The sequence below is a fragment of the Poeciliopsis prolifica genome, unplaced genomic scaffold (assembly GCF_027474105.1).
Source record: "Poeciliopsis prolifica strain line A6 unplaced genomic scaffold, Auburn_PproV2 SCAFFOLD029, whole genome shotgun sequence".
NCBI lineage: Eukaryota > Metazoa > Chordata > Actinopteri > Cyprinodontiformes > Poeciliidae > Poeciliopsis > Poeciliopsis prolifica.
The window spans coordinates 1,768,738-1,794,910 of record NW_026562404.1 but is presented as its reverse complement, the minus strand read 5'-3'; the positions used below and the strand labels follow the sequence as shown (position 1 = coordinate 1,794,910).

The window sequence follows — 26,173 nt, the reverse complement described above, 5'->3', positions numbered from 1 at the left end:
ACATATAGATATAGTTGTGTGTGCATGCATGGTGCGTGTGCGTGTGTGTGTGTGTGGGGTGTGTGTGTGTGTGTGTTTGGCGTTGTAGCTTTTAATGTTTCTGCTGGCTTAGCGGTGACAAAACGACAAGACATAGAGGAAGGAGATGTGTATTCTTTGCTGTTGCCAGTCAAATTTTCTGCTTTTTGTAAATTTATGACTCCACAAAGAGGGAAAATATTGACCCATTACAAATGCAACATGGAGACACAGGTGCTTCCCATTAAATGACAAAATTACTAGCAGGAGTTAATTTATTTCTGTGATACAAATCAAAACACAAAGCTTATGTATAGATACATTTTTCAAGCATTTTCTTCTGTTCATTCTGGCATTTGTGCACAGAGTGATATGTCCAAACTAATAAATAGTTGAGTGGAAGGAAAACAAAAAAGAGTCCTCTTCTCAGATAAACATACATTTAGCAGTTTGTTTGTTTGTTTTTTTAATCAAGACTCCTGACAAGAGGAAGAGTGGAGTGGTACAGAATTCGAGTTGCTTCAGGTCCAGTGTGAAGTTTCCAGAGTAAGTGAGGATTTAGAAAGCCGATGCATCTGATAGTGGTGGTCTGTGCTTTATCAAGTCTAAAATTAGCACAGCAATTTATCAAGAAATGTTGGAGCACTTCACCCTTCCCTTTGCTATTCAGCTGTATGGAGCTGTATGCATTGATGGAGCAATTCATGCAAAATGAGTTATAGCTCATTTTGCATGAAAGCATAATTATTACAAAATGCTTGAAGTATGTCCCCTGCAATTATTAAATGCATTAAAAAAATTTACCATTTAAGTTTAATTGCAGAAATAGATTTACATTTTGATTAAGTCCTAATTACTTAAGAAGCACCTGTGTTGTATGTGGGTTCATTTTTTTTTTTTTTCTGTGATTCTTTTTGTTGCGGTTCCGTCGTTTTCTTTACAATTCTCGCTGCCAGTTTTTGAGCTTTTCAAGAGCTCAAAATTGCAGGAGTGCAACAAGGTGGAGCCTCGGTGCTGGCATTTTAGATTATAGAGCTGTCTGTCAGAGACGCGTCTCCGTTTTCCAAAATGCTGACCTGTTCTGTCAGCCTCTCTGAACCGAAGCAGAAAGAGCCAAGTCCTGTATGACTGGCTGCTGTGAAATGTAGCAGCCTGTTGTGCAAGTACTCGCTGCCAAGGGAGAATTCCCGTCTCGCCCGCAGCTTTCAGTGTTTCTGTCATCTTCGGTGCCGGGGTAAAAGGTGTCACCCAGGGGTCTCATGTTCAACAAGTCGCCCTGTCGTTCAGGTTCGCGCAGCGGTGCACGAGGAGGAGGAGCTTCCAGCCCCATTGGGGAAAAAAAAAAAGTAGAAATAAATATCAGAGAGCCCTCGCCAGCTGGCACTAATAAGATTTTGAGGAGCAGTTAGTAGAAACAGCCCAAATGTGGAACCTTGAGGGGTGCCAGTGTGTTAAATATTGAACCAGTGAACCAGCCCCTTTCTCGTTACGATCATAAGGAGGCTGGTTGGAGCTGGAAGGGGGGGAGAAACCCCTGCTGCCTAAAAAGCGGCTGTCAGTTTTTATAAGTATATGGTTTAAATTAACTCGGATGACTCCTGGTGGGGATTTTGTTTTGAAATATTTGGTTCTAAATGGATATTCTTGGCAGGGTGATGTCTGTCTAACATCTCCTTAATAAGAGACTCTTAACATCCTGCTGTGTTTGAAAAAAACCCCAACAAATTCAGCCAATTCTAGGATACGTAACACAAGCAATAATCATAACTGGTTTGGATATTGGTTTGGTACATAAGTTTTTGATTCATGCGGTATCTTATAAATAAGGTTAAGTCGATCTCATAAAGCGCTTGTCCCTGTCTATATTATAGTTTTTTTTTGTGAAAGTAACAAAAGGAAGTTGTTCCCGAGTCGCCATGTAATTGTTGTAACGATTGTGTGAACAGAATCAACTAAGATTTGTTGTTGTTGAACCGTCTGACGAAAAGTCTCATTTCAGCTTCAACCCCGTTGGTAACTGCGTGATCTGACAATGTATTTGCACAATTTGTGCAGCAAGTTGTGCTTATTACGTGCGATGATCTCTGATTGCTTATCCAATTGGTCACATATTTACTTCATATTCCAGATGATGACAAATCCAATGGCCTTTATTTATAAATTAAACCAATGAGAAATGCCCAAAAGGTTTTTAAGTCAGTGCAGCATATAAAATAATTGTTCCAGTTTTCCTATTGTAGCTGGACTACTAAATGTTGTTGTTCTCCTTCTTTCTAAAGTATAATTGAAAGAGCAATCTTTTCCACTGCAGGCTTTAGACAGATCCCATATGACCTGTTTGCTCTGCTGCCTCTCGCTCACATCTCTGCGACGTTCCTAGATAAATCATGTTTTGTAAGAGCAGAAATATTTTCTGTCATGACTTTTCCTTTCACAAAAAAGACAGATGCCCTTCAGTGTCACATTCCACAGCGGAGGTGAACAATGTGTCTTGTAGCTGTCAAAATAAATGACAGCGAGATAATTGGTGGGGCTCTCCTGTTTCATTTATACTCAAACAAATAGGCTCCCAAAGAGAATTGCTCTTTCAAAATAGCAAGGCTTTGTTTTGTTGTTCCTTATTATTCGCGCTGCAGAATGAAGTAATGAAGACGAGCATTAACGGACTGAGCATTAAAAGACAAGCGCACATTTACTGCGAATCATGAATATTCATGACACTATATCAAATAACCTTAGGCAACTGTTACAACTAATGAATATTTAAGCCAGCGTGGTTGCAAAGATTCGAATGCTGCATTATGTCTGACTTTCTGGGATCATTGTGTCTAAGTGTAAACAATTAGGACTGACATAAACAGATTTTAATACAAATCTGGAGAACAACTTTCCCGGTTGTCACATTAGCTACGGGCTATTGGCGCATCAATGCGAAAAACGAAAGGACAACAGTGTGGAAAAATTACAACCTGTTAATAATCCATAGAAGTGCTTAAATGATTTGTGAAACAATGGCGTAGTCAAAACATTATTTGTCAGCAGTCATATTTCACTGAAATTCAATTCATTTTTCACTGTAAACCTTTGAAATAAACCACTCAGAATTGTAAATTAGCTACTTCTCAGGTTTCAACTGTGTTTTTGGAGGAAAATACACAGTGAATGGGGGAGATATTGGAAACATTGTGAACTAAGGTATACTATGTACATTTTCTTATCATTTCTTGATAAAGCCCAGAGCTTCTGCACATGTTAAAGTCCCTCACTGGCCACCCTGAGAGGGCCTCGGCTGCTTCCTTCACAGGGCTCGACGTCGGTATCTCGTCCTCTTCGTCTCCACCGCGACGCTAATTAGGCCCACCACAAAGCCAGCCTGTGGGGATAATGTCCCATTATTAGAGTCATTTGTTTCAATTAGCCGCTCTGTGATTCTACAATAGCACTACGCAGCCCAGTGCAAAGAAGCCATTACTCTCATCCAAGGAACCCAGCAAGGTCTGGGCCAAGAAAGTCACAGATACCTGCTTCTGCCAGCTTTCTTTTTCTTTTGTTTTTTTTTTCACTGGCATGTTCCCCCCTGTAGGACTCATTGATAAATAGGTTGGAAAATGAAAGTGGAAAAAACTTTATAAATTCATTTCCGAATGCTTCTCAACACTAGCTGCGTGGCAGTTTAAAAAAAAAGAGAGAGAGAGAGAGATTTTGTTCTTGTCTGGCTTTGACTGAGAACTGATTTTTACAGGGATTGTTGACTCTTGAGCTTTGACCGCCGAGAACTATATGTTCTTGTTTCCTTTTACATGCTTAGAGCTTTGCGGTTAACTGAATTACCATCCTTCTACTATATACTTATGGAGCTTTATACATTTTTAGCCTGCAATCAGGTTCGTTTTTTAAGCATGAACCTCTATTTTCTCCTCAGTTCATACTTTTCCCTCATTACTTTAAAATTCTTGTGGCAAATTTGAAGATTTTTTATTGCTTTCTAATCACATCTGTGGACAAAGAAGGCAGATTGCTTTGACAGCAGTTCCTCCAATATTCCATCTGGGAATATGTGAAACGACAGTCAGCCACCGTCAACCTACGGTCTTGATGAAACTTGTTTGTGCTGTTCGGTTCTTGCATTGTTGTTCACAGCTGGAAGCTGCGAGAGTCTTCTTGTTATATAAACAGATAATCTTTTCATATGAAAAATGGATTCTGAAATTAGATATTAGACTTTGAGGACTATGTCTATGATGATTTGTTTATGTTTGCTGCCTATTTCCGCTGTATAGTCTTTGATTAGGTCCTTCACCTTAAGTCGAAGTTAGGTCTCAAATATCTGTTTACCGAAATTAACATTCTCTCTTCAGTTGCATACTATCTAGTCTGAATACAATATAAAAATAAGGAAGTGATGAATTCAAAGAAACATTCTTACGTCTAAGTCATGTGTACAGAAAACTGTAAGTATGAGTGCAGCACATTTGTTTTGTTAAGCACAAAATAGTGCAACCGGAAAAGAGTTATAGAGTCCAGAAGACCCAAATAGCCCAAAATCATGGATGTCAAACCATAGAGATGTCACATTTTTTTGTTGTTGTTTTGCTTGTTTTGATAAAGTTCAGTTTGAGTGATATCTATTTAGTTATTTTTGTAGTTGTACACCAAACGTGGACAGATGAACCATGCTTCACCAGCGTCCTGGGTCAATGAATTGAACACACATTTAACAGGAGAAAATATCCTTCTGTGTCTAAACTGCAGCAGTTTATTCACTGTAAATGTTTGCTCAATAGCAGTGTTAAATAAAAACAGGTGAGTTTGGAAATTGTTGCCAACTCCTTTTACCGGCACATACTGTGAAGACTCATTGCAGGGAAATCCATACCCACCATATATAATGTTACCATTACCATGAATACAAGTAATTTGTGTAAAAAAAAAAAAACAACCTTAGCTCAGCGGAGATAAAATGAATCATTTGCTCAATTGGTCTCAGCACTTACTGCCAAACCTTTCTCTGAGCTACCGTTTTCAAATTATTTTGATCCCATTAAAGAACGATAACTCTTGAGTCGACATTAAATCTTAAGCTTTTGCTATTTAATAGCGACTCAGACCTGACTCACCACAACTGATGTGCCCGACACTTTTCATCTTATTTGTAAAAACTGTGAAAAATCTGTGCTAATATTGTTTATTAAGGGAGAGATACACACCAATGACCATCGATAACAAGCACAAATTTTTATCCATTGTTCCGTAACAGGAACCAACACAAATAATATATATGCATCCCTTTATACAGCACAGGACACAAAATCACATAGAGTGAAGTGTGTGGCGCTAAATGTGTTTGTGATATAAAAGATGCAGCTATAAGCCATTTAACAAGCACTATCATATAAAATCCTGATGAAATAAATGTATGTTGTGTTTATAATGTGACAAAATGTGACAATAAATATACATGTAAATCTAAGGGAATTTTATACTCCAAAATGCAGCTATATATTCTAACATGATGCTTTATATTTTATCATTTCTGTGTTTTAATTCCACACAAAATCTGCTCACCAAACTCTGATATTTGCAGATGCGTCTTCAAAATCCTGCGTTTCATCTCCAAATGCGCCACAATACAATGATTTTAGTGTACCTTTCACTCCTTTCCAGCACATAATGGAAACTTCGATTGATACCAAGAGGTTGCTGCCCTGTGATGCCTCTGTTGCCAGGCTCTCTCATTGGCTTTCTCCCCCCGCTGTGCACATGTTTACAAAGAGACATCACCAGCTAACATTAAAGGGTTCAAGTTGTCCCCTCAGGCTGTTGCTATGGAAATAACCCTGCAATGGTCGCTCATTCATGTTTGATTAATTGTTTTTTCCTTTCTGCGCTGTTTGCCCCTGCAAAGACCTCATCGTGGGGGCACACCATCTTGAAAAACAAACACCGCAGAAATGTGCTTTAATTATACCGCAGGACATTTTCTCCCCTTGCTTTAACATTTCATGGAGGCTGCATGGTGATTGAAGTCTTGGGAAATTTTTATTAGCGTTCAAACGCAATCGGCAGCACCTTTTTAATAAATGCAAACACTTATAAAGGCATATTGTTTATTCCTTTTCTTTGACTTACCTGGAGAGAAGATAAGCATTTTGCCCCTGCCCCCCTCCCGACTCCCCTGCCCTCCTCTGCCTCCTTAAATTGCACCACGTATTGCTGAGCTGCCGTAACCCACTGGGGCCAATTAGGATGCCAGCAGAGCCAGGAAGTGCATAGCAGATGCTTTTTGCCGCTTCGTATTTATTAAAATCCAATCTGCGGGGGCCCCCCCTCCAACAGCTCGTTAAACTACCGTTAATCTAATTAGCTCTCACTTGCCACTGTTTTCACCACATTACCAAATACAAGGGCCTCGACTTTGCAATTTAGACTGATTAAGTGGGTCCAATGTTGTTAGGCAAAGCATGCGGGGAGGAGCTCCTCTGAGCTGTCAGTCATCTCCTAATGTCAAATAAATCAAGCAGCTGAGTTCGGCAGTGGCTTCGGGGTTACGTTTCAATCAAAATGTGCAGTTCCAGTTCCTGCTCTTGCCAGCCTTGTTCTCTGAAAGCTTGAGCAACATACCCCACATCAGAGAGATTTTGTGTAGTTTTTGATTAAACAAAATGAGGACCGCCTACAATTTTTTATAGCAGCCTCTTTTTATGATTTATATGAGTCCCACTCACAGCCCGTTATGTCTTTTAGATTAGGATCAAGAATCTGGACTTCCGGTTCATTACTGTTTGAGCTGGACTGTGTTTTCATTTAACGAGTGCTGCTCTCTGGATGAGAGCCTGGTTCTGCTCGGAGATCTGTTGTAGTTCTGCTTATTGCATACAGATGGGCGGTTTAACTTGTAGCTGTAATTGCTTCCAGATGAGGTGGGCGCTGCGTGTATTTTAAGGCACATTTTAACTCATCTAGACTGATGTCAAGAAGGTGATGGAAATATGCAAGGACAAGGCGATTGCAGGGAGGGGGAAAGGAAAATGTTCCGGAGGAAAATGTTTTTTTTTTTTCCCTTGTTGCTGACAAACTGTTTATAAAAGAACTACTTTAATTGCAAACTTCAAAAATTTGGTTCCCATATGGGGGATAAACAAGCACGTTTAGTTTACAGAACCGATCAGAGTTACAAACATTTTGCAGCTTTGTTTATGGTCTCAGCACTTACTGCCAAACCTTCATATGAAAGCGGTTTTTATGACATTGCATACAGGTGCACTTTGAATCTCAACTTTTACATTAAACAGTTTCTTAATTTGAATGATAAAAAACTATAATTTTAGGCTGTCTGCACTATCGCAGCTAAAACCCGTCGGTTTTAACCTGAATCTTAATCTAACATTAATCTCTGTTAATTTTAGCTCTTACCTCTGTAATCCGATCACAGAACCTAGAAGGGCAGAAGAGCAGGCCAAAATAAAATGGTTCTCCATACTTCATATATGTATACACTCTAACTTAATTATTTTTATGTAGTCAAAACCACATAAAGTCTTTCTGGGTCTATGAACACGCAACAGTGGCTAGTGTTATGTTTGTTTTTTTGTGATGCCATTGTCATTTTTCACAGTTTTATTTTTTGTACTTCCTAACCAGCTGGCCATCTGGGGAAGAAAGCACTATATTCAGCTCCAGTGACTAAAAGTGTTCAAATAACTATTAGGGAATCCAGTTGGTTCCAATTCCAAGCAGAAACTGAAAACTGACATTAGTGATTTATTTTATTTTATTTTATTTTATTTTTTGAGCAGGTTGAGCCTTTAAATAGTGCAGCATGTAGTAAAATTTTTATCTGGTCATGGCAACCTTTAAGGAGCTCTAAATTCTGCACCAATAATGATGATAATGTTTCGCATATGGGCCGAATTAAGATGTTTGTGCCAGAAAATGTTTCATTCTGCCCAGAAAAAAAAATACAAAGTTGGCTGGAAATTACATGTACAATAATGTTAAATGCATTAAAAAAAGCTCACTTTTATGCACTTTAAAGACAATGCAGATATGCAGCTGAGTGTGTGGGGCATTGATTGATGACAGCATACTTAAAATGCATCATTTGCGTTTTTATGTGTGTCAGGTTTTCAAAACCAGATGTGTCTTTATTTCGCATTTTGCATTCTTACAGTTTATTACTTGGTATTGTGCTTTGAATAAAACTGAAGGGAAGAAAAAAAATCCCTTCACGTTTTCCATAGTAAATCTTAGATGATTCACTATGGACAAAATAATGAAGGTTTAAGAAGATAAGATTAAGCTGAGTTTGACACAGAAGTGATATTGCACTGACAAATGCATCGACCAAATAAGCATTTGACAAACTAAAAGTTTTGAAATTCATTGTATCCTGATTTCTGTAATCTTTGTTTGGATTTTCTGAACTGCAGCTTTAAAGAAAGACATGCATGTATTAAATATTACTCCTCAATCACTGGACAACCAGAAATCATCCCCCAGCACACACAAAAAAAAAAGAATGTCCACCATGAGTTTTTATAGTGATGCTTTCAACAACCTCTGCTCCTATGTTTTTTATTGGTGATCCTAATTTTTATAACCATTTAGTCAGATGCCCATGAAACTACACCTCAGTTTTGATTCTGTATTGTGTTGAGGATCTGCAGCTCATTTTAGTCTAATGGCCATCTCTTTGTATGTGCTCATCATCCCGGAGTTGCTCCTGTTCGCCTTTATGGGCCTTTTAAAATCACTCCTGCATGAAGCACTTCCCGTATTGCCTGTGACTGTTTGTGATGATCTTTATTAAAATGCATATTAAGAACGTTGTTGTCACTGGGCACTTTTCCACTCTCTTAGACTGTTCCGTCCTTTTATTGTGTCATTTTCCTTTCTCTTAACCTTGCCTGGCCGGTGCATCATTCTTGTTCTCGTTATCTGTCTTTTTCTCCCTACATTTCTATGTTTTTTTTGTTGTTTTGTTTTTGGTTTTGCATTAACTGTGTCTCGCTTTCATTTCACCTCACTTTTTTTTTGTTACCTCTCTCTCACTTGCTTTCACGTCCTCGCTTTCCCAGCCTCGAACTATTTCTCTCTTTCCCTCTGCTGTTTTGATAGTGATGCAGTTATCAGGCTGTCAATTCTAATCTTGTCTTGCCAGTGCAGCTCGGCCCATTCAGAATTACAGCTACCCCCTCCTCCACTCTATCTCTACCCCTCTTTCTCCCTCTCGCTCTCTCTCTCTCTTCACTTACCATCCCTTCCATCTCTTTCTCTCTCAGACAACAGAAACGCTGATGGGATGAGCAAGCAAAGGCTGACACTGTAGTTCAATCTTTTGCTGCTAAATTAGAAAGCTGTGGACAAAATAAATTTAGACTGTGCAGGACATTGTGGTCTTACCTGGTAACTGTCATGTGCTGTTGTTGACCTTTTAGTGCAGTGTTCAAAAGTAGCTTTTTTATCATAATATTGTATTTAGGTAGTGTGTTTTCTTTAGAAGGGTTTTGAAAAGTTAACATAGTTTATACATGCAACCAAAAAATGAAACGAATTCATTCAGATTCATTTGCATTCACTACAGACTTCAGTCGATCATCCGGTTGCTTTCCGCTGTCCTCTAGGTTCCCACAACAAAAAAAATAAAAAAAAATAGTTTAGCAAAATATTACCTTCAAGATTAAAGTGGAGGCTTTTATGCCTTCATGCTGTTGCAACCATTTTGGCTTTGTGCTTGGAGTCCACTTGTTATCGCAGAGGGACGTGTCCTTTGAATCAATACAAAGTCGTTCATAATGATCAATATTTTTCTTGGATGCAACATTTTTATCCTGATGGGAATGGTGTCCTCCAGCACGACGATCCCCACGTCCATAAATCACATGTAGACCGTGAATGACATACTCATGAATCAATCATGTTCCTTACACACTTGTAGCCTAAAATGAACCAAAACCTTTTGGTTTTTATAACTTACAGCGATGGCAAATTCATCACGAGAAATTGATCTTCATAAAGGAATGGACCAGATACTAACACTAATTCACAGAAGGTCCCAGTTCTAATACCTGATCTAACAACAACATTTACACTTATATACTAACTTATATACTTATGTATTATACTATGTACTAAAAATAGGAAAGGTTTCTTGTTACTAATGTCCAATAATGTGATGTTGGTCAATCCTTCCTCATACATTGCAAGCAAAAGAAAATGTGCTATGCACTAAAAACAAATATGTTGCAAGATTTTTCACGGTTCAATGTGTCTTTGCACAAAGGCTACAATAAATACAAAACAAAAAAATAAAAAATGTTGTAACATGTTTTATTTAAATCTGAAATATAACATATCTCTGTTGCCACTACAATAATATGCCAGGTAGATTATTGCTGCTGTAACAATGTCATCTGTAGCATTTTGTTTTGTTTTGATTTTTACACATGAATATATGACTGAAATAAACAGTAAAGAATGAATCTCTGGTAAAATTGTAGCAGGCTTCTTTCAGTCACTGACCAGCAGCATGAGGCAACATTAGGTGATGAAGTAGTTTAATTTGATTATCTTTCATCTAAATGACACCTTATTCAGCATTTTTTATATCTGATAATATCATTTTTGCTTCTGCCATAGCCAGACATTTTCATGTGACTCTCTGTATTATAAATGTTTATTAAAGGCGCCACAGACTTCCATTTTTTTTTTTTTTTTTTTTGCTTACGAAAGAGTCACATTTTTATTATTTATGACAACTGATTTGCTGGAGGAAAACATGAGACTTCTTTTGCTGGCCAAAGTAGAGGATTAATATTGGGAAAGAATTTGTTTTTAATAGACCCTTCTGGATTTAATTTATGGTTGCATCAGTAAAAACAAAATAAAAAAGTTTCAGCGAAAGTTATGGACATGTTTGTTCAAGAAAGAAATATTACATGCCAAGATTGAGTCAGCGCAACACAAAAACAGATAATAAATTGATGTTTCTACAGCTTCAAGATTTAGTATCAAGATTTCAGCACATCAGAATCCAAGAGCTTTGCCTTGACTCGGTTTTGGATCAATAAAGGTTCATTGCAGAAGAGGATTAGATGCATATCTCCCTACTGACTATGAGAAACTATATCAGAAGCAGCAACATGGTGGGCAAAATGAATTAAATACATAAAGAGTTCAGACTGTAGAACATTTTAAAAGCAATTTAAATAATAGGCAAACAGATGTGATGTTCTTGCTGTTTTCAGGCTATTTGTCCACTATTAAATGATAATCAAGAAAAACTGCAATTCAGAAATTGCTGATGAACATCTTTGTCATCAACAAATTTGCATCTCTTTACATCAGTACATTAATTCTTACTAAAAACGGATGTAGATTCAAAAGTAAAACATATAGACAAGCACAATTAGGCATGCACTTATTGATTTTTTAAATTTATTTACTTATAATATACTATTTAAAGGTAGTGAAATGTGCTGAAATGTGTACAAACTTTTTATTTTACAAATTTACTGATCTAATTTCCATTATGTAGAAAATGGCTTTCAGGAAAAATAAAGAACCTACCTAAAACATTGTTCTTTTCTCAGTAAGTTGGGCCTGTCTTCATTAAATTTTAATTTTTTGCCAGTCCTTCAGATTCATTGAAATGTTATAACTTCCTCCGTTCTCTACTGTGTATATTGGAGTTCATGATTGTGGTTGTCAAATCATAAATAAAGAAATAGATGGAAGAAAAAGAAAGAGAGCCTTGCTTCTTATTCTCCTGCATGCAGCAGTGAGCTGCCGTGTGTCATTATTTTCTCCTTCCATATGAATACATGTGAATTTTTCTTGGAGATTATTTATCCTCCTTTTTTTCCCCCTTGTTTTCTGTCATTCCATTAGCTCCTCTGCCAGTTTATTCTATTTTCACATCAAAGGTTCGCTCGAACAGATGTTGTTTCAAACGCCTGTCTTCTGCCTCATTGCCTAAAAGTGAGGGGTGATTATTTTTTAATGAAACCGCATATCCTCGCACGCATAAAAAATATGAATATTACCTGTAATCTGCAAAATAGACAAGCAAAGCTTTGGAGGAAACATTCATTAAATTCAGGAACACCTCAAAAACCATTTTGAAGTTTTTTCTTTCTTATTTCTTTTTTTTTTTTTCTGTAGCTGGCAAATGTTCTCCCAAACCTTGAATTCTGATTAGTTAATTTCATGCAGCTTTTGTTTGGCAAATGCTTTCCTAAAACAATGTCGTTCTCAGAGGCAATCTTTTTTTTCAGATGACAGTTAATAGGGGAAAACAAGGTTGTTACTTAATCTTGCGATGGAAATGAATGTTTCTAAATGTCCTCTCGCTGCATTTTGGTACATATGTGGGTGAATATTTTTTCTACGATGTGGCAAGACGCATTCTTCTTTGTTTGAAATTTTTTGAATCCTGGATCAGAGGAGCAGGAGAGGAAATATCCTTCTGTCACCATTTCTTCTCATTATCACTCACAGAGATTGCTTGAGGTAATGGGGGTCTCTTTAGTGCCATTGTAACATTTTATCAATTAACGTTCTTCAAAACAACAAATCCACTCATGTATTTCTTACTTCAGACTAAGACAAGCTAATACAAGCTGTGAAGCTTAATTAGGCAGGTCCCCGTTGAAAGAAGCTCAAAAGGCTCCTGAAGCCAGAGCAGCTTCTAAGTTTAAATTAAAATATGGCTGCAGTGTATTACAGAATATAATTCTGGTGTCAATTATTGGCAGATCACCCCGGTTCCAAATTATATAGAAAATGCTTCAAACATAAAGCACTGACTTACATACATTTAGCAATATTGCAGCATTTTAGTACCTGATCTATATTCTCCGTAGTTTTAGATCATTTGTCAAATGCATGTTTTTTAGTGACAGAAAAAAAATAGGTTAATTCACATTGTTCTCATAATAATAACAAGATTTTCCCTTCATCTCGCTGTTTTTCTCCTTCTCTTTCGCATTCCATCCTTCACTTCACATGGTTTCTCCAGAGCACACAAAGCAATTTCCATACAGAATCACACGCAGAATCAGGTGACCTGGATTTGACTCCCAGTCAAAACTCTACCTGGAAATGAAAATGTATTCATGTGTATTGGATGAAGCAGCACATTACTCTGATGGAAGTAGCTCTGCTGTATGAAAATGTGGGGACATTTCAGCATACTGTGTTATTACTGATATCGCGTGCACAAAGACAAGCATAAATGTAATCACTCTCTTTGTGTTTTGCCGTTGTGTGTTTTCGTATTTATAATTGTTCACGTGATGTACAGCCTTTGCTCTATCAGCTTATCTCGCATCTTTATTTGTCAAACATTTCAGGTTAAATGTGTGCAAGTTTGTGAGTTTTTATTTTTTCAGCTTGAGGCAGTCCATTGCTCTCTCTTTTTCTAAGCCATTACCAAATGAATACAAACAACACAAAGACAAGCAAAAGAACAAAAAAGCTTTCAGAGCCTTACAATACCACAAGAAGAACACAAACAAAAACTGCAAAATTTAATTGGAAAAAATTATCTCAAGTCCATGTGCACAACAAAACAGCTAAGCAATGCAAGTGGATTACACTCTGTCAATCAGGCAGAAAGAAATAGTGTCCACCATGTTCAAGAGTTCTGTCAGACTTGTGTTTTTATGGCTATTTAAGCCCAGACAAGATTTAAGTAGCTATGGGAAAATGTACCAAAATTCGGTGCACTTTGGGCAACATCCAAATTTTACCTAAGCAAAGATGCTGAAAGTCAGAAATTGCTTTTTCCATTCAATCAACTCTAACCACTTTTTAACCGCATCAAAACACCAATTAAAGGAATTATGTAGAAATATGTTTGCTTTTCAAGCACATCCACAAGTTGCTTCGATGGAAGGCAATATGAACTTTTCTATGTGAACTCAACAAAATCTTGCTCTGGAGGCAAGGGAGATACAATCCAGAGGAAAAACAACATGGTCACATGAGCAGTGTGACACAGTCTGACTCAGAATTCAAAGCAATCCACTCACCAAAATGGAAAGGCAAAAATAAATAAGGAAAATATAACCTTATGAAGTCTTCTACTCAGAACACCACAAAAAAAAGAGACGGGCGTGCAGGGTGGCCCGTGCAAGAGTCACAATCTGCTTCGTTTATTGTTGAGCAGCTTAAAAATAAAATAATTCACAACATGTAATTATTTATTTATTTTTCTATGACCCATGACTTTCAAATTCAACATTTTGGGCAAAGTGGCAACAAAATGTTTGGAGAAAGGAGACGATATTTGTTAGTGACAGCTTAAAATTTGGTGTGGAATTTTGGTTGTATTTTCTTAAAATAAGTTTTTGTTCCAGTCTGCTGTATTGCTGAGGGAAAAGCCAGAGTGCACAGCAGTCCTAAAAATAACAAGATAAATGTCTGGGGATCTGTGTCATTAATATGCGGCGACGAAAGAACTGATTTACAAAAGTTAGGTGGAAATCAGATAAAGTGCTACGACTGGCATTATGGTTCTGGCTAGGACTGGGTTGTGTTGAAGTTATGTTCAGAATAGGCATTGTTCATAATGGCACTGGTCTGAATGTTTACAAATATTCATTGATAACCTTATTGATTATATGTGAATGTAATTTATGTGTGAGTTTTTCCAAAGTTAAAAATCTAGATCAGTTTGCGTCATCAGAAGATCATAACCAATTGTCTCTTTGTTCCTCTCCCCCTCCAGATAAGCAACGAGAAGCGGAGCGCGGCAGAAATGATGAAGCCCAAGCCCAAACCTCAGAAGAAGAAAAAGAAGAAGGACCCCAATGAGCCCCAGAAGCCTGTGTCAGCGTACGCGCTGTTCTTCAGAGACACCCAAGCTGCCATCAAAGGCCAAAACCCCAATGCCACTTTTGGAGACGTCTCCAAGATTGTGGCCTCCATGTGGGACAGCCTCGGGGAGGAACAGAAGCAGGTACAAAATTTACGCCTGTGGAGGAGCGAATTACAGGCCGAAACACAAAGGGGCATCCAAAACACAACTTGAAACTCATTGACAACAATGAAACTGTAAAGCTTTTATAAACACTATGCTGCATACCTACAGAATAATATAGTGAAATGTATTAAAACTGTATGTAATTGCCCCTCAAGAAGCCAGTTCTCTGCTGTTGACTGCTTTCCTTTTAAAGTTTATCAAAATAATTGGTACGTAGGTGTTGGAGACATCTCTAAGAACTTGCTATGATTCCTCTGGGAATATAGGCTGTCTCGCTGTCTTCTGTCTATGAATTTAATGCCAGACTGACTCAATGATGTTGTAATAAGGGCTCAGAGGGAGCTTAACCATCTGCTGCAGGACTCCTTTTTCTTCTTGTCACAGAAGAGCCTGCAGTTGTCTCAAACTGCAATTATACGTTGGATTTCTATTCTACCTCAGAAAGGATTAAAAATCTTTTCATTATTTATATGTTTATTTTAGAAAGGATTAAAAGCTAAACATCCAAATTTTTAGAAACTTAGATTAGAGACATGAAGCTTGGGTGTCGTCTGACAGAATGCTGATCATGCAGATGAACGAGAAAGCATTATGGAAATATAGGCTTCAAATTATGAGCATTAAAGTAGAAGTACGAATAATGATTGGTGCATAAATTGGGAGGCTCACTCAGATTCAGAGACATCAGACAGTGTCGGAGTTTGTAGAATAATCCTGCAAATGTTCACATCACAGCCTGCATAAATATTAATATTTCATGTGCAGTTTTTTTTTTCACTTAAATCTCACAGATCTAATACTTTCTCTGTTCTGAAAAAAAAGGTGTCTGTGTGGCACAAATTGCCTGCTATGCACCCATTATCAAGTTTTGAAGCCCACAAATGCATGCTGTGTTTAAGTGCAAATGGAAGGCTGTCACTTCTGCGATTTATGTAGAGCCACGCATAATTCTGCAGTAAAAAGTGACTTTTTCTAAATAGACAGGGAAAAAAATGATCATGTCTTGATTGCAACTGAAATATGAGCAAAATTATGAAACCAAATTAAATGAGGCAAAAATACAACCACGGGGTTCAGGTACGCATACATAAGGCATGACATATCTAATTGAATTGGTTCTAAATATATTAGTTCAGCTGATAAAGCTAAACCCAAATAAACTCACCAAAATAGCATTATTTAAGTGCCGACATATTCAGTTTTCTCCCACCAGTAGGTGGCGTGTGCTGCAACAGACGAGCAGCCTTTTTGTTGTCATTATCTTTTGTGTAATTACCTGAACGTTGCTGTGAGTTACAGCTCGTCTTAATGAGCTAGTTCTTCTCTTTCTAAAGATAATCCATCCGTTTATCCCCGCTCCCCTGACTCTCATTAAAATGATTTTCTTTCTAAATTTAATTCTACCAAAGGGAGGGAGCGGGAGGGCTGGAGGAGGGGTCCGTGCACCAACAGCAATAAAACAGTCCGAGACTAACAACCTAGGACGTTTTACAAGCCTGGAACAGTCAATGTGGGGAAAATATAAACATGCCTTGGGAGATTTCAGCAGACAAGGAGTGATATGTTTTGCGCTGGGTAAATATGCTCATAAGCCAAACGCTAATGCATCCTGCGAAAGCAAACAATCGCATATGAAAGAGAATCTGGAATCTCACTGCAGCTCTGTTTGCTTCAAACAATCACAAAACAGGGATGTCTTACGAGGTTTTAACACAAAACTACCTCAAATATGAAGAAAAAAAAGTGAAAGGCCAATATAACTTCCCATTTCCTTTCCCCCTCTCGCCTCTGTGACGGATATCTCCCCACCATGCATCTTCATTGGCCTTCTGACAAGCTGAAATGTGTGAATTTTTCTTTTCCTCTCTTTATTTATATTTCTCGCCTGCTATTTTGATCCTGCTTGGAATACACAAATAGTTACCTCTCCAGTATTTTTTTTCTCATCCTTGGATTCAGCTGAAGGACATTTTGGCTATTCAGGAGGAACTATCTATTCCTTTTGTTGCCAGTTAATGTCAACCCCTGCTCTGCGGTAATAAATAGGAAATGCTAATGATGACAGGGTTGTAGGAGATCACAATGTTGTGTTTCACGGGTGTTTAGACACTCCTGTGTTTTTCAGTTCAGTGCATCAATTAGAATACTAACATGTGAATATTCACACTCAAAAAATTGCATGGTTAAGAACTAATTTGATCTTTGCTGACCCGGTGCTTTGTTGACAATCTAGGCCTGGGTCCTTTGAACATGACAGGGTTGGCTTATGGGTTTGACCTAGCGCACTGTGTTGGATTCTTATTGCAGAAAATGGATTAAAGTGACAAATATCTTATGTTAAAGCAACCAAAGTGTGGTTTGAAAGGAAATAACCCATAACCTTGATTACTAGACCACATCGAAATGAAACCAAATGGCTTTCAATAGTAGTTATTTCTATACTAAAATTGTTCATTCATAAGAATTTTCTAAATGCATCTGAATTTGTAAAAATTATGTATTCTGTTTAGAACTTGCCTGCCTATATTAATGGCATAGCAATTTCTTTAATCAAAATACAAATTTTAAACTTGGCTAGTGCCAGCATTTCTTAAATTTTCTTATTTCTTTCTGTGGAGATTTCTCAGTTCAAGACGGTGGAATTTGGAAAATCATGAGGTTTCTTCTTTTGTTTCTAACACAGTTACAGTTTCTCACACAATGTTTGGTTAAAAGCTTCCCAGCAGAACTGGCCCGATTCTGTGCATGCACTGCGTTTTGTGAATGTGCTTTATGGGCTTACGTCGAGTTCTTCCTGTTAAGGGGAGTCGATGTAATTTCACTGTCTATCGCTTTATGGTTGTTCTGGAAGTGAAATATCTGCAAAGTTTATGACTGTTTCCTGTGCTGCCTTAGAATATTTCCTTTGTAATGGCACCAGATTTGACCACGTTGTATTCTTACTGGTGTTTAAATGAAATGTAATTGAATATGGCAAGCTGTCATCTATCAATGTAATTGGACTATTTTGGTTAAACTTGAATTGGATCTGTTTGTCTTGTAAGGGGCCTTGAGATGGCATCTGCTGTGAGTTTGTGCTCTACAAATAAGCTGAAATGAATTGAGCGTAATTAAAACTAAACACATTGAGATTCCTGCAACAAGTACTTGCAGGAGTTTGGACCAATACTGAAGGCCAAAAAAAAAAAGTCTTTTAAGGGATCTTTATATACCAAATGACGGCAACCATTTTGGTTTAGCGCAGACGTCAGTGCCCTGAAAATGTTATTGTGGCTCTGAACAGAGCAAAAGACAACGAGAAGTTCCAGTCCATTTCTTTAGGTGGATTGGAATGGAAATGATGTGACGCTACGATAGAGGGAGACACGTTAAGATGAGGGAGTATTAGTACCACGATGAGGAAATGGAGGTGTTCTGTACCATTGGCTCTGATGGAAAGGGAACCATTACGGACATGTTTGTGTGTGGGTTTGGGTGTGTACCTCCAGGGTGTTTAAGCAAGTGAGCTAAAAGGAATTCTGTGTGTGTGTGCATGTGTGTGTTTTTGCACATTTATGAGCATGTCAACCCCTCGTCCCTTGTTTTTGATTATTGTGGTTGTTGTTTTTTGTTTTTTTTCCTTCTTCGCAGGGCTACAAGAGGAAAACTGAGGCAGCTAAGAAAGAGTACCTGAAAGCGTTGGCTGCGTACCGAGCCAGTCTGGTTTCCAAGGTAACGCTTATGACACACAAGCCCTGGCTAAGACTGATGATGGATTGGATGGAAAATCCTTGCTAATGGGCTGAGGTGGGGGTGTAGGTGCTCCATGGTTTGAGACTGTGATGTTGAAGACATTGGAGGGGGGTTATGCAAAAATAGCGAGCTATATTTGGAACAATACCTGATTTCCATCAGATCCGCAGGGAATTTTAATATACATTACGAATGAAATATGCAGTGTATGGTAAAAAGGAAGAGGTCACAAAAAGAAAGCACATAAGCATATGACCATGTCATCGTTCAGGATTTCACGATTAAAAATAATTGTTCTACCAGATGAATATACAGTGCATATCCTCGTAAAATAGAAATCCTAATCTTATCTCACATCAACAGACTAGTCATGCGTTAGATCATTGATTTCCTCATCTCATCATCTACAACAGGAAGTACATCACAAAACAACTCGGGCAATGATTGGCTTGCCGCTGCTTCCTTCTCTGACACTCTCCTGCTAATTCAGATCTATGACACACTCTTTGCCCAGAGAACGAAGCTGCGTTGTATACACCAGCAAAAAAAGAAGAGAAAAAAAAGCACTGGGATAAAAAGAAGGAAAGCAGGGTTGCATTGTTTAGTGCCGCCTCGTATTAACAGCACACACAATATAGTGAGGGGAAGATTCCTTTTGTCATTCCATTTGTTCTGCAGGCAAACAGCCTCATTTCTCTGCCCAGGGTCCTGCATATATGTATGCGTGCACATGTGTAAGTGTGTGTGCGTGCGCGTGTGCGTGTGTGCTCCTCTTCCTTTCCCATCTATCTGTCAAGGAGTCTATTGATCATTACCTCGGCCCTAGCTCTATTCATACAAATGGGCTCCATTACCTTCTAATCAACACTGATGGCTGGAGATGAGCAATCTGACAGCTCATCACTGAGGCCTGCGGAGAGACTGGAGGAGGTGGTGGGGGTGTTGCACCTGCTCACTGTCCTGAAAGCAAAAGGTCAAGTTTTCAGGAATTTGGTGGAGTTCAGCCTTCTCCCTTAAAGCAACGAAGTTCACTTTAGCCCTCTAATCGCTGGATTGCCGTCATGAGCATGTGAAGCACATAAACCACTTAAAACGTCAGTGTCACGGATGTCAATCAAGCGTCACAACCAGTTGTCTGATCTCTGGTGCTTGTGAATCTTTGGTGTGCTGATGCTGATTCAGATTAATCCTTAATAAACAACAGCATCAAAAATCCTCACTTTTCCACCTCCCTACTCTGAGTGTTCATTATACACTTATATATTTTTTTTATCATTTTAGGCAATAAGTTATTGTTAAGCATGTTTTTCTTAAACATTGTTTAAATTTGGACTCTGTAGGCCACATCCTACCCTCCAGATGTCCTCTGCTGACCCTCATGAAGACTCTAAATAATGCATTCATAAATTGTCAATTTTGTGCCCAAATCCAAATAGGCTGCATTTATTTTTCAAAAAATCACCTTTTATTTTGAAGGTCACACCTCTTGCTTCCACCTCTTGCACCCTTCTAGTGTCCTCAAGCAGGCAGCTATCATAAACATGCTCAGCAATGATTGAGATGCAAGTTGGTGTAAAAAGATTCAATTCATATTAAAATAATATGGCAGTTTTGAGTTGTTTTTCAGTGCTAAAGGCATTGATTCGATGTTAAAAGTTAACGTGGTATAACGAGGTTAAAACACTGTGATAACACTGTATAACAACTTTAAAACTTAATTAATCAGATGAAATAAACTAAAAATTAACATTGCTTATGTCTGGTAATCATTTCTTTATAAAGGTCAGTGGATAAAGTTTTGGTTGTGTGGACGCAAATGGCATAAGATTTGCAAGTTTGTATATTTATGGGTTATTTTTTTATTTGTTTTTGCTAGTATGTGTTCAAATCGCTTAAAATTTCATTAGCTGTTGTTCTCCACTGGGTGAAAAACAAGTTTTTTATCTTCTGGGAAGCTACTAATTTATTTATACTGAATGGGGGGGAAAAACAAATTGTGTGTGTTTTTTTGTAACAAAAGACAAAATTTAACCTCTAAAACAGGCATTTAACAGGGAAGAATTTTATACTGTCAGAAAATTGGTGAATATTTGTTATGTTTACAGAGGATTGAAAGTAATAATATTTCTACATTAAAATTGCACAAAAAAAATCTTATGGGATAAACTTTACGACAGTCTTTAAAAATGTACTTTTTGTCTCCAAGGGAAACAGGTAGAACACAAACTGAAGTGTTACACAATGTTGTGAACATAATGATTCAGTAAAGAGAATCACATTTTCTTTGTATGTCCTCACTGATAAGTTCAGAACGGCTGCCACCATTTCCACATTCAAGCTTGAAACTTAGAAGCATAAAGCAGAGCAAACTTCATGTTTTTTTTTTTTTTTTTTTGCACATCTCCATCCAATACACATTTTTAGTTTAAAGCAGAATTTTCCACCTGATGATGATCTTTCATTTGTCTCTGTCATTGCCTCCATTTTTCAGCACCTAAAATAATGTTTATTTATTTTTTGTTCCGCAGACATACAATGATCCTGAACCAAAAAGTGCCCAGCAGACCAGCCAACCCTCTCACTTGCTGCCCCCCAAACAGCCCCTGTACAGCGTGCCCCCTCAGTCTTCTTCACCCTACCTGGGCCCCCCAGGCTCCTTCCCCCTCTCCGAGCTCCAGAGCTATGGTGGGCCGCCGCGCCACGCCCTGGGCCCGACCCTCAGCCAGTCCCAGATGCTCCCGCCCAGCATGAGTGCCTCTCCCCCAGCACCCTTCCAGATCAGCCCGCCTCTGCACCCACACGCCCAGCTCTCCTTGCATCTGAATCAGCCAATCCGCATGCAGCAGTCGCAGCCAATCATCTCACACCAAATGGGGCTCCAGGCGCCTCTGCATTCCCCGCCGCTCAGCCAACAGGTTGGTGCAGTCCTCAATAAAGTTTTGTCCCATTTATTGAATTTGCGTAATTATGTAAAGATTTTTTTGCTAATTACTATTACACAAACATGTTTATTATGCCAAAAGTGGAACTTTGATTTTCTTAATAATTTACATCAAAATAACTAATTATGTAACGGCCTCAGTCAATAAAACCTCCAGTCCAGGAGCAGATTGTGAGAACTATTTCAACCAAGCAATAAGAGCAAATGGAGGGAGGAAAATGGACATTTTCCTCTCAGCAGCAGCTAGCATAGACCACTGACATCGTTTGGCCTCATAACAGATCATGGCTCAGCACACCCTGATGGCTGGCCATCACAAACGCTTGGCTGGTATAACCTTTCCTCCGCCTCCTCTGCAGGGATTCTCCCATCTTCAGGCTGATTACCAGAACAGTGTCGGGGGCTCGCAGTCCCCAGGGGCCCCCAATCCAGTGCATGGGCAGAACCCCGACTGGGATGGCGAGTACTGCAACAGGGAATGTGGATCCAACCACTGCGGGTAAGCTCATAACACCAGTTAACACATAGCTCCATGTTTTTGGGGTTTTTTTTTTTTAGTTTTTTGTTTTTTTCCGTGTGTTTTTTTTTTCCAAGATAAAATGCTCTGACTCTGCTGCACTTCATGACGTCTAGCTGTTGAGAATACTAAGCAGCTCTGTGAGAGCTCCTCATTTTCCAAGTGATCTACATTAAACCATTTCGCTTCACACTCTGACACTCAGACAGTGTTAATCATAAAAAGCAATTTACCTGCTAAAGAAAAGCATCTTCTTGAAATTGAAATGAGCAACGCAGCACAAGAACAATGCTATTACCGAGCTTGGAAAAAGTGCCGACATCCAATTATGTGTCGCTCCACATACATTTCTTTATTGAATAAAGTGAATATTTTCAGACAGTCACCAAGTAAAGATTTTGTGTCACGTTTAAAAATATTGTGTTGCTACTTTGGACTTTGGAGAGGACATGCAGATGCAGATGAATTTGTTGCTGTTTCTGGTAAAGATGTGTCCAGAAAAAATTATATATATATAAAAATAAAAAATCTCCAAACTCATTGTTGAAATACTGCAGCAAAGAATGGCATCTTGCTGCTGTGTTCTACTGAATTTCTTTTTAAAGTCTGTTGTTATATGAAACAATTTATTATGTTAGGCAATCTAAGTTCTCCAAGATCGACGGAAGAAAAAAAAAGCTGTATTTTTGCACACATTCAATCTTTTGTTTTATGCTTGATCCACCAGGAATGTTAGTCTCATCTGAACATGGTGCCTGGTTGAATGTTTTCTTTGGTGATGATATGGAGAAAAAAAGACTCTCTTGTTTAGATTTTAAATGGGGTCTAATTTTTACTATTAGGACAGCAAGATCCACTCCTGGCTGCAGTTGTTTAATTGTTATTCATAGTGGAAAGTTAAAGAGGGATTTTCATGTAGCATAGAGAACAGAACCAAAAACAGACAGCAGTGAGAAATTATTATGAGTTACTAATTAAATTTTAAAAAGTAAATATATATTTTTTAAAAAAACATTATAGTTACTTTTATTTTCCAGGAATTGTTAGAGGTTCCTTCAAGTATGCCAAGTTTGACTTAGTCAAAAAACAATAATTTCTTAAGGTAATTTGGGCTTGTACTCATCTTTACAAAAGGATGCAAACAAATTGTTTACATCCCTGCTGTCTGCTTCATTTAGAGCCGATGCATCTGGATCCCAAACAGGTTGGGTTAAACCCTGTTTGAGGCTCTTAGAAGAGGACTGAGTTTTTTTGCTTTAGACCTTCTCTACAGAGATCTTCGAGTGTCAGATTTCTGTAGTTTGGGACTTTCAGAAGATTCTAAATTACTTCTAGTTTGTCAGTAAAGATACCTGGAGAATCGACTCCAGATGTGACATTTCAAATACCAACTGATCTGCAAATTTTGAGTCTGTGCCTTGTGATGTCTGTCTTCAGCTTTCATGTTTGTTTTGGAGCCGCTCCCCAGGCCTTCATTGGAAAGAAAACAGGCCTTCATTGAAATGAGAAAAAAAGAAAAACAGATTTCCCTGGTGAAATGTTATGTAAAATAATCAGTTATGTTTTGCTAACAGACCTCTGTTCAGATTTATTCTGTCACACATTGACACAGCTCTTGTCTTCTTCATCAGCAGTGGCATGGGAGCCCGGGACAAGCCTCTCTACCTCACTTGAAGTTATATGACCTCCACATGTCAGACTCCAGAGAGATTTCTAACATAACAACAGCATCATTGATGTATCTGCTTTTTATTCATTTTGTTTTTCTTTTTTCTTCTTCTTCTTCTTCCTCTTCTTCTTTCTCTGATGGATTTTGAAAATCCCAAAGACTGCTACAGTACCACCTTTTTGCCAAGCACTTAATCGGCCACAAGCCCAAGGCACTTCCTTTGCTTTCTTTTTTTTTTTTTTCCTCCTCCTGGTCTGTGAACATTGCTTTTGGAGGTGGCGGTGAGCTTTAAGCTCATGCCGGCATACTGGAAATGAGGGCCAAAAAAAATGTCCTCTCATCTTGTTTTGATGTTTTTTGTCTTTTTTTCTTAATTATTTTTAAATCGCTTTCCTTTTCACTCACTTCCTCTCTGTTTGCCATGAACTATCCTTATTAGGAAGATGAAATGCTTAAAGCATACTCAAAGGTAGAAAATGTAATGCAGGAATATAGAATATAGTTGCTTCATGAGGGGTGGACGTACTTCAGGACTTTCTGAAACATCCCCGGCTGAAGGGAAAGCAACATTTTAATGCTGGTGTCGTCAAGAATACATAAGCCGTTTGTAAATCATTGCTCCGCTTACTAAAGGACTTTATTTCCTTTATCACAGAGTGATTGTAAATATCACCAAAATGGAACCCTCTCGTGTGTGTATTGAGCTGGAGTCCCTCTCCCTATTTTTTATTTTTTATGTTTGTTTATAGAAAAAAAACCCTCTTTTGTTTGGTTTTTCTGTGCAGGCGGATTCAGTGAGGGGCCACACACATTAAAAGCTCAAGTCGACGCTTGTGTTCATGTCTCTCCAAAAAAAAAAAAAAAAAGTACAAGCAGGAAATGCGAAGGCTGCAAACTGTTTGGTGTCCTTGTCGGCCGAGCAGAACTCCTCTGGAGGACATCACTCTGCTTGCGAGGCCTCAGGACGTTACAGGAGTTAACGATTAAACCAATCCCCTTTTAGCACCTCCTACTCTTGTCAATAAGGACCGCCTCCTTTGCCTATAGCCCCGCCTTCCATCCTTTTAGTCTCACATCACTTGTACAGGTGAAGTAAAAAAAAAATAAATATGTTGCTAAATGTGAAATGTTACTAAAGAAAAAAAACATAACAGTGGGTTTTCAAGTTTTTGACTAGTTTCCTTAGGTGTTTTAGAATTGTGTTAAACTTTTCCATCTTTCTCTTTTCTTTGTTTTTGTTTTTTTTTTGTGTGTGTGTGTGTGCGTGTGCGTGTGTGTGTGTGTGTGTGTGGAAAACGTTTTCAAGATATCTCATTTTAATTTTCACTGTAGCAGGATTTGCTTTTCAGGTCATCGGGGGTAGATATTTTAATTTTGTGTACAAACCTGCCAAACGTATTTTTTCATTTGTAAAGCCAGTGACGAAAGAGCCCCATTTTGTTCTGTCGAGTACCATAATGTTTTATAATTTGGTTATTTTATTTAATTTTTTGCAGGTTTTACATGTATTTATGGACATTATGAAGAAACATTTTGGCTTATTTTGCATCAGGCGCATCATTATTATTATTATTATTATTATTATTATTATTATTATTATTATTATTATTATTATTATTATTATTATTGAACCAACAACCTTATTTTTAGAATAATAAATATTTTCTGAATTTGTCGTTGGTACACTTCTCACATACATGTACCAACATTAGCTTCATTTTTGTGTCACAGATACTTCTTTTTTGTTTTGTTTTCCTTTGTCTGTAATAAAATGTTTAAAGTGGAAAAGTGGATTTTCATGTCTCCTCTTATTTTCATAATCTCGCATTACTGCATCTTAAAAATTCATTTGTTCTTATGGCAAGCAGTTGGAACTAGTTGGATGAAATGTTTGGTAGGATATTACTGTTTCAAGTGCCATGCAGTCGCCTGTGAACATCGTTTTGCCCACAACCCAACACCCGCCGCCCCCAAGTGCTCCTCTCCATGCATGGGCCCGAGGTTAATTAGAAGGATTATCTTTGATGTTCAGAAGTTACTGTAGCTTCTGTCACATGGCTCATTAGCTGCTTTACTTAATGCACTTTGACCTTTTAAATATCTTGTTTATCTTTTTTCTCTTTAATTCTGGATAGATTGATTTATTTATTTTACTCTACATCCAGGATAGATCAATATATTTCTAACAGGTCATATATATTCTACCAGCTGACCATGTTTATTTTTTCTTCTTCCTCTCCTTCTGCTAAAGGTGTGATGATGAAACTCTGGGTTACTGATGCAGTACACAGCCTTACAGCGAAGTACTTT

The 26,173-nt window shown here is 38.0% G+C and overlaps 1 protein-coding gene across 3 annotated transcripts in view; it reads left to right on the top strand.

The window, feature by feature from the left end:
* Nucleotides 1-25,656, top strand: part of LOC129372448 (TOX high mobility group box family member 2-like) — a 95,864-nt gene extending 70,208 nt beyond the window's left edge. For 2 of the 3 annotated variants that reach the window (XM_055049774.1, XM_055049777.1), the window contains 5 exons: nt 14,750-14,980; nt 18,635-18,715; nt 21,265-21,651; nt 22,037-22,176; nt 23,826-25,656. In XM_055049774.1, the coding sequence (XP_054905749.1) occupies nt 14,750-14,980; nt 18,635-18,715; nt 21,265-21,651; nt 22,037-22,176; nt 23,826-23,868 (882 nt within the window). In that variant the 3' untranslated portion in view covers nt 23,869-25,656. The remainder of the gene's footprint in view (nt 1-14,749; nt 14,981-18,634; nt 18,716-21,264; nt 21,652-22,036; nt 22,177-23,825) is intronic. The other variant, XM_055049776.1, reaches the window with a different exon arrangement.
* Nucleotides 25,657-26,173: the final 517 nt, after the last annotated feature.